The sequence below is a fragment of the Ctenopharyngodon idella genome, chromosome 10 (assembly GCF_019924925.1).
Source record: "Ctenopharyngodon idella isolate HZGC_01 chromosome 10, HZGC01, whole genome shotgun sequence".
Classification (NCBI taxonomy): Eukaryota; Metazoa; Chordata; class Actinopteri; order Cypriniformes; family Xenocyprididae; genus Ctenopharyngodon; species Ctenopharyngodon idella.
The window spans coordinates 1,180,132-1,194,501 of NC_067229.1; the positions used below are offsets into that span (position 1 = coordinate 1,180,132).

The window sequence follows — 14,370 nt, forward strand, 5'->3', positions numbered from 1 at the left end:
TATATAAAATATATATTTTATGAAACATGTTGAACTCTAAAACTGCTAGAAAATCAAAGCCATAAATCTAAACAAGTTGTGTTCCAAATTTGGGGTTGATATCTCAAAAAAAATAGCTTTCAGTAAGAGTTTGTTTCTTTAATTTCAGATCTGATGGATGAGAACAACGAGAATGATCAACTGAATGAAGTGGAGAAGAAACATCATCATGTCAAAACTGGAGAAAAAACAGTTTTCAAGAAGTCTTTCAGCTGCACTCAGTGTGGAAAGAGTTTAAAAACCAAATATATCCTCGAGGTTCACATGAGGATCCACACTGGAGAGAAACCGTTCACATGCAGTCAGTGTGGAAAAAGATTCACATTCAAACAAAATCTCCGGGTTCACATGAGAGTTCATACTGGAGAGAAGCTGTTCACATGTGATTATTGTGGGAAGAGTTTCAAATATGAGGGAAACATTAAGCACCACACGAGGATCCACACTGGACAGAGACCCTATGTGTCACGAACGTGGCTCTCGCGCCTCCTCCTCCGCACCACCGGAGGGAGCCGTCACCTGAATATTGACTGGTTTACATTCGGACTACGTTTCCCATAGGCCCTCATTCCTGGGACTGATTGCGCACACACCTGCACCTCATTACACTCACGCTATTTAAGACACACACACACTCACCCGTTGCGAAGTCTTGATTTGCCCCGGTGATCACTACTGAGCGTTTTCTTGTGGATTGTACTTCTGTTGCCGTTGGACTGTTTATTGGACTGTGTTTGTTTGCCGCCTGCCCTGATCCTTGCCTGCTGTTTGGACTGTGTTTGTTTGCCGCCTGCCTCGACCATCGCCTGTGACTCTACTCTGTTTGTCTGCCGCCTGCCTCGACCATTGCCTGCCCCTGTTTATGTCTCTGCCTTTGCCCCTGTCTGCTTTGGTGTTTATCTTAATAAAGCTGCAAATGGATCCTCATTCTGCCGACCCGTCATTACAGAAGACTTCGCCATACAGCGATCCAGCAGCGATCATGCAAATTTCCTCCGAGCTGTCTGCCCAAGCCAACCAGCTCACGGTTCACCAACATCAATTGAATCGTTTGACTTCCCTTACCGAGGAGCTGGTGAAAACTCTGCAGGGCCTTCGATTCAACGCCACCGAGGCCGCCACGCCACCGTCTGCGGCCACCGTCAGTCAAGCCTTCACTACCGCTCCCGCCAGGAATCCACGCCTCGCACTCCTGGAGAAGTTTGATGGCAACCCCGCTAAATGTAAGGGATTTCTTCTCCAATGTTCTCTCTTTGTCAACCAGCAGCCATCTCTCTATCCCACTGAATCCAGTCGAATCTCCTTTGTATGCTCCCTGTTGACCGGTCGAGCGCTGGATTGGGCCACGGCGGTATGGCGAGAGGATGGTTCTGTGTTTCCCACCTTCTCGGCCTTCCTACGAAGCTTCAAGGAAGTGTTCGAACATCCTGAGGGAGGCAAGAGCGCTGGGGATCTACTGCTGTCGCTGAGTCAAGGGAAAACCACGGCCGCGGATTATGCTTTAAATTTCCGAACCCTCGCCGCACAGACAAACTGGGTGGAGGACACGCTGAAACTGCTGTTTCGAAAGGGGCTGTCTCTAGAACTGCAAGCCGAGCTCGCATGCCGCGACGAGGGAAGATCGCTCAACGAATTCATCGACCTCGCTATACACATTGACAATCTTCTCCGCTCTCGACGCCCTGTTCAGCTGTCCGCTCAGACCACGCCTCCCTCGGAACCCATGCAGCTCGGATTCACTCCGCTTCGCCCAGAGGAACGCGAGAGGAGACGACAACTTCATCTGTGCCTCTACTGCGGCCAAGCTGGTCACATCAAGATCAACTGCCCCATTCGACCCACTCCGTCTAACCCAAAAGCGGTGAGTTCTCCACCTCCCACCGCTTATTCCACTAACTGCCTCAAAATTCCCATACAAATAACTCTGAATGATCTACGCATAACTACGCACGCACTTCTGGACTCTGGTGCTGCGGGCAACTTCATGTCTGATACTTTCATCAACGAACACAACATCACATTAACAGACTGTAACTCTCCATTGACAGTGGAGGCGCTAGATGGGAGACCCGTCGGTGGTGGAAGAGTGGCGCACATCACTGCCGAATTGACCCTACAGGTGGGAGCCCTTCACCACGAGCTCATCCAATTCTACGTCATCCACTCACCCAGCAACCCAGTCATCCTTGGTCTCCCGTGGCTCAGAACCCACAACCCGCTAATCTCCTGGAAGGAGGGTCAGATCGTACAGTGGGACGTCGCCTGTCACAATCGCTGTCTGAAACGGATCACTCCCTTACCTGTGCAGACCGTCATCGTTCACGAGTCCGACACCACTGAGCCCGACATACCTGCTGAGTATGCTGATCTAGCAGTCGCGTTTAGCAAAAGCAGGTCCACCGAACTACCACCTCATCGCTCTAGTGACTGTGCCATAGATCTCCTACCTGGTACGACACCCCCCAAGGGCAGAATATTTCCCCTGTCACAGCCTGAGTCTGCCGCCATGAAAGCATTCATAGAGGAGGAGCTGGCCAAAGGATTTATTCGACCTTCTACCTCCCCGGCGGCGTCCGGCTTCTTCTTCGTTAAGAAAAAGGACGGCAGTCTTCGGCCCTGCATCGACTATCGAGGTCTGAATGATATCACCGTGAAGTTCCGCTATCCTTTGCCATTGGTCCCCGCAGCCCTGGAGCAGTTGAGACAGGCCAGGTACTTTACCAAGCTGGATCTCCGGTGTGCGTACAATTTGATTCGCATCCGAGAGGGGGATGAATGGAAGACGGCCTTCTCCACCACCACCGGTCACTATGAGACCCTCGTTATGCCCTTCGGGCTGGCCAACAGTCCCTCTGTCTTTCAGTCTTTTATCAATGACGTCTTCCGGGACATGCTCAATCGTTGGGTCATCGTCTACATTGACGACATACTCATCTACTCCAAGACCCTCGAGGAACACGTCCAAAATGTCTGGTCCGTACTGCAGCGGCTCATTCAACACAAACTGTATGCCAAAGCCGAAAAATGTGAATTCCACCGCACCTCCACCTCATTCCTGGGATACGTCGTCAGTCAAGAGGGAGTGGCGATGGACGACAACAAGGTGAGGGCGGTGCTTGAGTGGCCTCAACCACGCACACTAAAGGAACTACAGCGGTTTCTGGGGTTCGCCAACTTCTACAGGCGGTTCATACGGAACTTCAGTGGCATCGCCGCTCCGTTAACGTCCATGACCAAACGACAGTCCACACGCCTTTCCTGGTCCCACGAGGCGGTGCACGCCTTTCAAGAATTAAAGGAACGATTCACCACAGCACCCATTCTGCGCCACCCAAACCCAGAACTCCCCTTCATAGTCGAGGTCGACGCCTCCAACACAGGCATTGGGGCCATACTCTCACAACGTCATGGTAATCCCGCGAAGATGTTCCCCTGTGCATTCTACTCCAGGAAATTGTCAGCGGCAGAGCGCAATTACGATGTAGGCAATCGGGAGCTCTTGGCGATGAAGGCGGCGCTGGAGGAGTGGCGCCACTGGCTGGAGGGAGCACAACACCCGTTCACCATACTAACCGACCACAAGAACCTGGAATACCTCCGGTCTGCTAAACGTCTGAACCCCCGACAAGCTAGGTGGGCCATGTTCTTCACCCGGTTTCAATTCACGGTAACCTACAGACCCGGGTCAAAGAACGTCAAGGCAGACGCTCTATCTCGTCAGACGGAGGAGAGGGAACGGTCAGAGAGCGAAGAAAACATAATCCCGGTCAAACTGCTACTCGCTCCGGTTCAGTGGGACGTCATGACCGAAATCATCCAAGCGAATGAATTAACAGCACCACCACCAAACTGCCCACCGGATCGCACCTTCGTACCTGCACACCTCCGCGACAAAGTGTTACACCACGTTCACGATCTCCCCAGCTCCGGCCACCCTGGTATCACAGCCACACTACACCTACTGCAGAACCGGTTCTGGTGGGACTCCATGTTACTAGACACCACCCAATTCATCAACCAGTGCACGGCTTGCCAAACCTCTAAAGCATCTCATCAAGCCCCAGCGGGCCTGTTGCAACCACTGCCCATTCCCCAACGTCCGTGGTCCCATATTGCCGTGGACTTTGTCACTGACCTCCCTGAGTCCCGTGGTCACACCACCATCCTCACTGTAGTTGACCGGTTCTCCAAAGCATGCCGTCTCATACCACTCCCCAAGTTACCCACCGCATTGGAAACCGCCGAAATCTTATGCAACTACGTGTTCCGATTCTATGGCCTTCCAGAGGACATTGTATCTGACAGGGGCCCACAGTTTACATCCCGGGTATGGGCAGCTTTCTTCAAACACTTAAATGTCAATATCAGCCTCACCTCCGGGTACCACCCCGAGTCCAATGGACAAACTGAACGCCTGAACCAAGAACTCACCAGGTTCCTTCGCACGTACTGTCAGCAGAACCAGTCGGAGTGGAGCCGCTATCTGCTGTGGGCCGAATACGCCCAGAACTCGCTACAAAAACCTGCCACTGGCATCACGCCCTTCCAATGCGTCCTGGGTTTCCAGCCTCCACTCTTCCCCTGGTCCGGGGAACCATCCAACCTGCCCGCCGTAACCGAGTGGATGCAACGCAGCGAGGAAACCTGGGACCTGGCCCACCATCACCTCCAACGAGCTGTAAGACGACAGGAGCTACAGGCCAATCGACGTCGTCGTCCCAATCCCGAATACACCGTGGGGCAGTGGGTCTGGCTGTCGACCAGGGACCTGCGTTTGAGACTTCCATGCAAAAAGCTCAGTCCCAGGTTTGTAGGGCCTTTTCAAATTACTAAGTAAATTACTCCTGTGTCATTTCGTTTGAATCTACCTGCTAATTACCGTGTTTCTCCCACTTTCCATGTGTCGTTGCTGAAACCCTCTGGTGGCCCGAGAGGAGAGGCGGAGGGAGCCGAGGCCCGCAACCCCCCACCCTTGATGATCGAAGGCGAGGAGGCCTATCAGGTTCGAGTACTGCTCGATTCCAGGCGCCGGGGTAGGAGACTACAGTACCTAGTCGACTGGGAGGGGTACGGCCCGGAGGAGCGATCCTGGGTCAATTCGGATGATATCCTGGACCCGTCACTCATAGTGGAATTTCATCGGACGCATCCGGAGAGACCGGCCCCTCGACCACGTGGTAGACCCCGGCGCCCGCTTCCTCGCGTCTGGAGCCGCTCGCGGGGGGGGGGCTCTGTCACGAACGTGGCTCTCGCGCCTCCTCCTCCGCACCACCGGAGGGAGCCGTCACCTGAATATTGACTGGTTTACATTCGGACTACGTTTCCCATAGGCCCTCATTCCTGGGACTGATTGCGCACACACCTGCACCTCATTACACTCACGCTATTTAAGACACACACACACTTACCCGTTGCGAAGTCTTGATTTGCCCCGGTGATCACTACTGAGCGTTTTCTTGTGGATTGTACTTCTGTTGCCGTTGGACTGTTTATTGGACTGTGTTTGTTTGCCGCCTGCCCTGATCCTTGCCTGCTGTTTGGACTGTGTTTGTTTGCCGCCTGCCTCGACCATCGCCTGTGACTCTACTCTGTTTGTCTGCCGCCTGCCTCGACCATTGCCTGCCCCTGTTTATGTCTCTGCCTTTGCCCCTGTCTGCTTTGGTGTTTATTTTAATAAAGCTGCAAATGGATCCTCATTCTGCCGACCCGTCATTACACTATGCATGTATTCACTGCGGAAAGAGTTTCTCTGATAGGAAAACCTTCAAAATCCACATGAGGATCCACACCGGAGAGCGGCCTTTCGCATGCCGTCAGTGTGAAAAGAGGTTCACGCAGGCGAAATATCTTAAATCACATCTGCATTCTCACTCTGGAGAAAGACTATTCAGCTGCGATCAGTGCGGCAAATCATTTTTTACAGCATTATCCCTTAAGAAGCACCTGAAAGTTCATTTACAGGAAAAGCCACATTTGTGTTCTTTGTGTGGAAAGAGTTTCACAGAGCTCGGTTCATTAATAGTACACCAGAAAAGACACAGCGGCGTGAAGAATCACATATGCAGCGAGTGCGGGAAGTCATTTATCACAAATAGTGAACTAAAAGTGCACCAGAATATCCACACCGGAGAGAAACCGTTCAAGTGTTCACACTGCGACAAGAGATTCAACCAATCAGGAAACCTGAAAACTCATGAGAGGATCCACACTGGAGAGAAACCGTACACATGTGATCAATGCGGGAAGAGTTTCAGTCAGTTCGCTTCTCTGCTCAGGCATGGAAACACTATTATCTGTAATAAGTTGTAAGTAGTTCATCTTGAATTGCGGAGGGTAATAACTTCTCACTGGAGTTGTGAGATTCAGATCAACTGAAATGTGGATATTCTTTCCAACAGAGCAGCATTTTGTTCGTTTAAAGGGTTAGTTCATCCAAAAATGAAAATTATCCCATGATTTACTCACCCTCAAGCCATCCTAGATGTATATGACTACCTTTGTTCAGATGAACACAATTGAAGTTATATTCCAAGCTGTATAATGGAAGTTAAATGTAACTTAGATGTCGAAGCCCAAAAAAGCACATCCATCCATCATAAAAGTAATCCGTACGGCAGGGGTTAATAAAGGCCTTCTGAAGAGAAGTGATGTGTTTTTGTAAGAAAAATATCCATATTTATAACTTTATAAACTATAATCACGGGCCTCCTGTAACGGCTGTGCGTGAGTGTAGTTCCAGCAAAAGACTGACCTCTGACCCGACGCATGAGGGTGAGTAAATTATGGGATGATTTTCATTTGTGGGTGAACTAACGCTTTAAGTTTGTCTCGTTCATCAAAGCCAATTTGAGGAAAAAATCCTTGATGATCCATGTTTACCAGTGCTGTGATGTTGGAAGCTGTCTGTGTAAAAAATTTACCCAATTTACTTCGAGTGCATATTACTGTTTCTACTGTGAACAATTCATCCATGCATGTTTTATAACATTTTTTATAACAATATTTACTGAAAATGTTCAGTCATGCACTCAATGTGGGAAGAGTTTCAACCAACCGAGTCTCAGGAAAAAGCATCACCTGATGTTGTCGTAATAACGAGCTCGTCATCATCAAGACCAGCACTTTCCTAAGAGGTTCATTTGATAAAATACCTCTAGTGTTCTTTATATGTCACAGTATAAGTTCGGCTTTTAGTGTGAATGAAAATCAGGTCCTTGTGTGTGTGTGTGTGTATTGTTCAAAAGTTAGGGGTCAGTGATATTAAAATTATTTCTCAAACATCAAATCATATTAGAATGATTTCTGAAGGATCATGTGACACTGAAGACTGGAGTAATGATGCTGAAAAATTTGTTCACAGAAATAAATTACATTTTACAATGTATTGAAATAGAAGTCTGTAATAACTTTTTTCAATATTACTGTTTTTGATTGTATATCTTCTTTCACTGCAAAGAATTTACAATCATCAACATATTAAACACAAAACAAGGAGCTGGTAAAATTGTTAAGACAGTTTTAAAATTCATTAAGAATAGTGGATTTAAGAATAGAATATACAGGTGCTGGTCATATAATTAGAATATCATCAAAAAGTTGATTTATTTAACTAATTCCATTCAAAAAGTGAAACTTGTATATTATATTCATTCATTACACACAGATATTATATATTATATATTTATATATATATATTTCAAATGTTTATTTCTTAAAATTCTGATGATTATAACTGACGACTAAGGAAAATCCCAAATTCAGTATCTCAGAAAATTAGAATATTGTGAAAAGGTTCAATATTGAAGACACCTGGTGCCACACTCTAATCAGCTAATTAACTCAAAACACCTGCAAAGGCCTTTAAATGGTCTCTCAGTCTAGTTCTGTAGGCTACACAATCATGGGGAAGACTGCTGACTTGACAGTTGTCCAAAAGACACCCATTGACACCTTGCACAAGGAGGGCATGTGTGAGAGCTCTGTGTCCAAGCACATTAATAGAGAGGCGAAGGGAAGGAAAAGATGTGGTAGAAAAAAAGTGTACAAGCAATAGGGATAACCGCACACTGGTGAGGATTGTGAAACAAAACCCATTCAAAAATGTGGGGGAGATTCACAAAGAGTGGACTGCAGCTGGAGTCAGTGCTTCAAGAACCACTACGCACAGACGTATGCAAGACATGGGTTTCAGCTGTCGCATTCCTTGTGTCAAGCCACTCTTGAACAACAGACAGCGTCAGAAGCGCCTCGCCTGGGCTAAAGACAAAAAGGACTGGACTGCTGCTGAGTGCTCCAAAGTTATGTTCTCTGATGAAAGTAAATTTTGCATTTCCTTTGGAAATCAGGGTCCCAGAGTCTGGAGGAAGAGAGGAGAGGCACACAATCGACGTTGCTTGAGGTCCAGTGTAAAGTTTCCACAGTCAGTGATGGTTTGGGGTGCCATGTCATCTGCTGGTGTTGGTCCACTGTGTTTTCTGAGGTCCAAGGTCAACGCAGCCGTATACCAGGAAGTTTTAGAGCACTTCATGCTTCCTGCTGCTGACCAAATTTATGGAGATGCAGATTTCATTTTCCAACAGGACTTGGCACCTGCACACAGTGCCAAAGCTACTAGTACCTGGTTTAAGGACCATGGCATCCCTGTTCTTAATTGGTCAGCAAACTCGCCTATTGTGAAGAGGAAAATGCGATATGCCAGACCCAACAATGCAGAAGAGCTGAAGGCCACTATGAGAGCAACCTGGACTCTTATAACACCTGAGCAGTGCCACAGACTGATCGACTCCATGCCACGCCGCATTGCTGCAGTAATTCAGGCAAAAGAAGCCCCAACTAAGTATTGAGTGCTGTACATGCTCATACCTTTCATGTTCATACTTTTCAGTTGGCCAAGATTTCTAAAAATCCTTTCTTTGTATTGGTCTTAAGTAATATTTTAATTTTCTGAGATACTGAATTTGGGATTTTCCTTAGTTGTCAGTTATAATCATCAAAATTAGAAGAAATAAACATTTGAAATATATCAGTCTGTATGTAATGAATGAATATAATATACAAGTTTCACTTTTTGAATGGAATTAGTTAAATAAATCAACTTTTTGATGATATTCTAATTATATGACCAGCACCTGTAGATAACATCAAAGACTGAAGTCACTTCACACTCCAGCACAGGAGGTGGCGGTATGCACCAAAAAGCTGGTATGCGACCCGCCAATAAATCCACAGAAGAAGATAACTTCAGTCTGAGGACTGATCGCTCCAAAGATGATCATCTGGTGTGAGTAAAAAAATAACTTTTCCAATTATATGATCACATGTGGACAACATTGTCACCGCAAGTGCAACAAAATGTGGCACATGTGGAAAACATGTTACTAACATGTGAGGGACATGTGAAAAATATTTCCACGTGTTGTAAGGTTTTAACGTGTATCACATCTTACCTCATGTCTCTATATACAAGCACATTAAATGTAAAGTGTCTACTTTTAATTTTTCAAATAAGTTTTGGGGAATAAAATGTCAAAATGTGTGTGAAATAATGGTCAATTGTCATTCGTGGAACACTTTCTGTAAAAATTGAAACAACTTATTCAGACCTGTACGTATTTAAATATATAAAAGAATGAGTGAGCATTCTAAATGTAATTCTTGCTGATAAATGGGCAAACTTAAGATCGTGGCAAAATTTAAAATTTGTCAAATTCAGCCGCATCTGGTGATGACGCAACAGCAGCATCCTTACGCTTCTGCCATTTTGGGGTGAAAGCGACTCGGCAACTAACTTCTTGCTGTCGCTATGGCAACATCAGCTGCTTTGTTAAATAAAAACGTACATTAAAGCTAAATCCAACCTGAATGATGACAACACAGAAAAACGAACAATCACTAGACTAGTGAACATCAAATCATTTTAACGGTTTATTTGACAGACTTTGTGTTTAAGTCTTCCACTTTTTTTCACAAAACCTTTGCTCTCTAGAAATTTAGTCAACGGTTGAAATTCTTTGAAGTTCAAGTAGCATTATAAACACTGAATTAATACCAACATATGAAATAAGGACATGCATCAGAAAAAGCGGGAATGTGGGAAAATAAATATATAACAGGAATAACAGCTTGACAGTAAGCTGTTTTTGCGTATTGTCTTATAAGAATATTAATATAAATATTAATGTCCGTTAAAGCAATGTAAACAAAAAACAGCCACTGTGTCCAAAAGTGGCAATTATGGGATAACAGACACAGCAATGCATCATGTTCTATAATATCATCATGTTTGTAGCCTGATCCAGGGGATTAAAACGTACATGTATTTCAGACCTAATGGAGTAATAACTAATAATAATAATTAAAGTAACAGGCTACAAACATGATGATCTTAACTTTATTAATTATAAATGTATTAATTTACTATTAATAGTAAATGTGTGAAGTTGCATAAAATGGAAATCAATAAAGTAGGCTAACTACGTTATTGTGTTGTCCAGTTGTCATTTTCACCCCAAAACGGCGGCCGCGCTACCGAAGCGCTCCCTAGTGGTCGTTACCAAAAAAGCATCAGAGTTTCGCCTCTTTGCTTCTAGACATGATTAAGTCGGGAAAATGATCGGAAAATAAAGCATCCATTCAGGATTGGAATGAGGTTGACTCATAAGCATGTATCGCCAAACCATTTTAAAAAAAAAATATATCATATTCATAACGTTTTTTCTATTTTGAAATTTGACTGGAAAGTCGAAGCTCTGCTCATGCGCATCATTTGAATCATAACGGCCAACTACCACTGTTCGCTGAGGGAAAAGGTAAGCAAAATGTCTTTTTATTAGTAGTTTTAAACAATTTAATGTTTTTTACATTTTGATATGGCTAAAAATGTATTATGTCACTGTCTTATGCCACTGTCTTCACAAAGTAATGTCTAGAGTCATGAAATTATTATTTTTAGTCATCAACTATGTCTTTGTCCTGTTGTTTTATGCCATTTTAAGCAGGCTACACTAATCACTTTTTGGTGAATAAAGGCTAAACCAGCCTGCAATGGCAACGAGCATTAGAATGAAATAAATACATATTTGGGTCCTGTAATATTATAATAAAATGTCATTAATCATTAACATAATCCATGTTATTTAAATTACTAAAATTTTACCCCGTGGCGGTTCTAGTGTTAAATAATTTAAAACTTTTCTGCTTCATATCATCCTGTTTGTACCCCCGATGACATAGGTAAACTCTGAGGTAACTTTAAAACACACATTGCCCATGTGCAAAACATGTTTCACATGTGACACCACATTTTTCATTTGCCTTTAACATGTTTTCACGTTAAATTTCACATGTGGAAAAATCACGTGACCACGTGTTTGTCACAGACTCTACACTCTCACAGACACAGCGCACCTCATCACCAGAGTACTAATCACTCACACCTGCAGCTCATCAGCACCCTCATCACCAGCAGCACAAAAGGCCCACACTCTCACTCAGTCACTGTCCGGTCTCGTTTGCACTTGGTACTCACCAGTCTGCTTACATTAAGGACTCCAATGAAGATACTTACCTGTCTCCTGTGTTCCCTCGACTCCTCGTTGTCTCCTCGTCTCCCGTGAGTTCATCTGTGTCTGCTCAAGCTTCAAGTCTGCCATCCGTCTGCCCATTCTGCAACACCAAGACAAGTATCAGTTTATCAGCCACTCCAGTCAACGTGTTATCCTGTCTTCACTCTCCTGCACTCTGTTTTACTCTGGTCGCTCAATAAACTTTAATACCTGTATTCCTGTGCCGCTGTCCCCTTCTGTGTACGTAACAGTGTTTTTGCACATGTGAAATTCATGTGGTTTTTCTGTAAGGGTAGTGTTACGATTCTTTGTCAAGGAACGCAACAAAAACAGGGAGACACCACACAACCGCTTTGTTACAAAACAATTTATTAAACTAAAGAAATAAACATGAAATGTGTAGTTCTCAGTATAAATGATAGTCAGTATGTCAGCGTGTGCATGTAAGTAATATCAGTGTAAACAGTTCAACCAAACACAACTGCTTCAGGAAGCTTCAGAGCGTAATGAATCAGCGTGTCGAATCGTGATTCGGATCGCGTGTCAAACCGCCAAACTGCTGAAATCACATGACTTTGGCGCTCCGAACTGCAGATTCGACACGCTGATTCATAACGCTCCGAAGCTTCCTGAAGCAGTGTTTTGAAATCGGCCATCACTATATAAGTCGATATTTTGTTTTTTTTGGCGCACCAAAAATATTCTCGTCGCTTTATAATATTAATGTTGAACCACTGTACTCACATGAACTGATTTAAATATGTTTTTAGTACATTAATGGATCTTGAGAGAGGAAATGTCATTGCTCCCTATGTAGGCCTCACGGAGCCATCGGATTTCAACAAAAATATCTCATTTTGCGTTCCGAAGGTCTTACGGGTGTGGAACGGCATGAGCGTGAGTAATAAATGACAGAATTTTCATTTTTGGGTGAACTAACCCTTTAATGTAATAACTAACATGAACTAACCATGAGCAATACATTTGTTACTGTATTTACCAATCTTCGTTAATGTTAGTTAATAAAAATACAGCTGTTCATAGTTTGTTCATGTTAGTTCACAGTGCATTAACTAATGTTAACAGGATTTTAATAATGTATTAGTAAATGTTGAAATTAACATTAACAAAGATTAATAAATGCTGTATAAGTGCAGTTCATTATTAGTTCCTATTAACTAATGAACCTTATTGTAAAGTCTTACCAAAACATTCAAGACTGACAATTTAGATTTTGTTAGACCATGATTAGTGCACATTTGAAGACAGGCCATCCCAAATTAGCTTTTTTGCCGCATTTAGGCGTCTCAGTGTTGTGCAATTTACTGAAACGTATCATATCTCGTGTAATTGCTCAATCAGTGTTTCAACGGCGAAAAGATCAATAAAATGGCTTGTAAACACTGTGTCACGTAGCATTTACCTTAGAAAAGCCATTCCATGTCCACAACTTGTTAGTTACCAAGAGAAATTAAGTCTTTCGCTAAATAAATGCACTGTATTAGCCTATATACAGTGCTGCTTGCAAGTTTTTGAACCTCTTGCAGAATCTGTGAAAATGTGAATAATTTTAACAAAATAAGAGAGATCATACAATATGCATGTCATTTTTTATTTAGTACTGTCCTGAATAAGATATTTTACATAAACGATGTTTACATAAAGTCCACAAGACAAAAAAAATAGCTGAATTTATAAATATGACCCCATTCAAAAGTTTATGAACACTTGATTCTTAATACTGTGTGTGGTTACCTGGATGATCCACGACTGTTTTTATGTTTTGTGATGGTTGTTCTTAAGTAGCTTGTTTGTTCTCAGCAGTTAAAGTAGCCAATTTTCTTCAGAAAAATCCCCAAAATTCTAAAGTTTTCCAGCATCTTTTGCATATTTGAACCCTTTCCAGCAGTGACTGTGTGATTTTGAGATCCATCTTTTCACACTGAGGACAACTGAGGGACTCAAACACAACTATTAGAAAAGGTTCAAACATTCACTGATGCTCCAGAAGGGAACACGATGCATTAAGAGCCGGGGGTGAAAACCTTTTGAATTTGAAGATCAAGGAATATTGTACTTAATTTGTCTTCTGGGAAACACATAGGTATCTTCTGTTGCTTCCGAAGGGCAGTACTAAATGAAAAAAAAAATAAATAAATTTTTTATAATAAGAAAAATTTGGACATCTTTATCCTGTTCAAAAGTTTTCATAGTTTGGGTTCTGTTGTTAACCTTCACTATTATAGTAATGTTCAAGTAAGGGCTCCCTACATAGTTAGATACAATTTGTTCAGTAAACCACTGTTTAATAATAAAAATCAATGTTTTGTTCCGTTTTCTCACCCTGCTGTACCGAACCGTGACTTCAAAACCGAGGTACGTACCAAACCGTCAGTTTTGTGTAGCATTACACCCCTAATATATATATACATTCACATTGATATGTGTTTGACCTCTTGTACAGAACTCAGCTCTATTTGTTTTCAGAATGCTGGTATCGAACCGCAGTATTCTCTCCTCACTCCAGTCCAGTAGGTGGAGAAATGCACTGAAGTCGGTTTGTCACGTTCCACAAAAGTAAAAGAAAAAGGAGGCTATGATCGCTATCTTGGGCAAATTCCAAACGGAAGGGAGCATCCCTATGACCTACTCCCTTCGGACGGCAGAGCCCTTGAAGTGGGGACTTTGGAGGGAGCAGGGCACTTGCGTGCCATTATGTAGCCGTTTGGAATGCACTTGGCGAAGGGGGCAACGTAATTTCTTCATT

General features: G+C 43.7%; 2 protein-coding genes and 1 long non-coding RNA gene across 32 annotated transcripts in view; 2 read left to right on the top strand and 1 right to left on the bottom strand.

Annotated features, from left to right (window-relative positions):
• The window catches only part of LOC127521169 (uncharacterized), a 61,249-nt gene extending 53,629 nt beyond the window's left edge, over positions 1-7,620 (bottom strand). The window contains exon 1 of the long non-coding RNA XR_007932295.1: positions 7,117-7,620. This is a non-coding gene — a long non-coding RNA (uncharacterized LOC127521169). The remainder of the gene's footprint in view (positions 1-7,116) is intronic.
• LOC127521139 (zinc finger protein 271-like) overlaps positions 1-14,370 on the top strand; it is a 106,841-nt gene that overhangs the window by 62,940 nt on the left and 29,531 nt on the right. The window lies entirely within an intron of this gene.
• On the top strand, positions 4,877-7,434 carry LOC127521167 (gastrula zinc finger protein XlCGF7.1-like). The gene has a single exon (XM_051910241.1). The coding sequence runs from the start codon at positions 5,671-5,673 to the stop codon at positions 6,346-6,348; it is 678 nt and encodes a 225-aa protein (XP_051766201.1). The 5' UTR covers positions 4,877-5,670; the 3' UTR covers positions 6,349-7,434.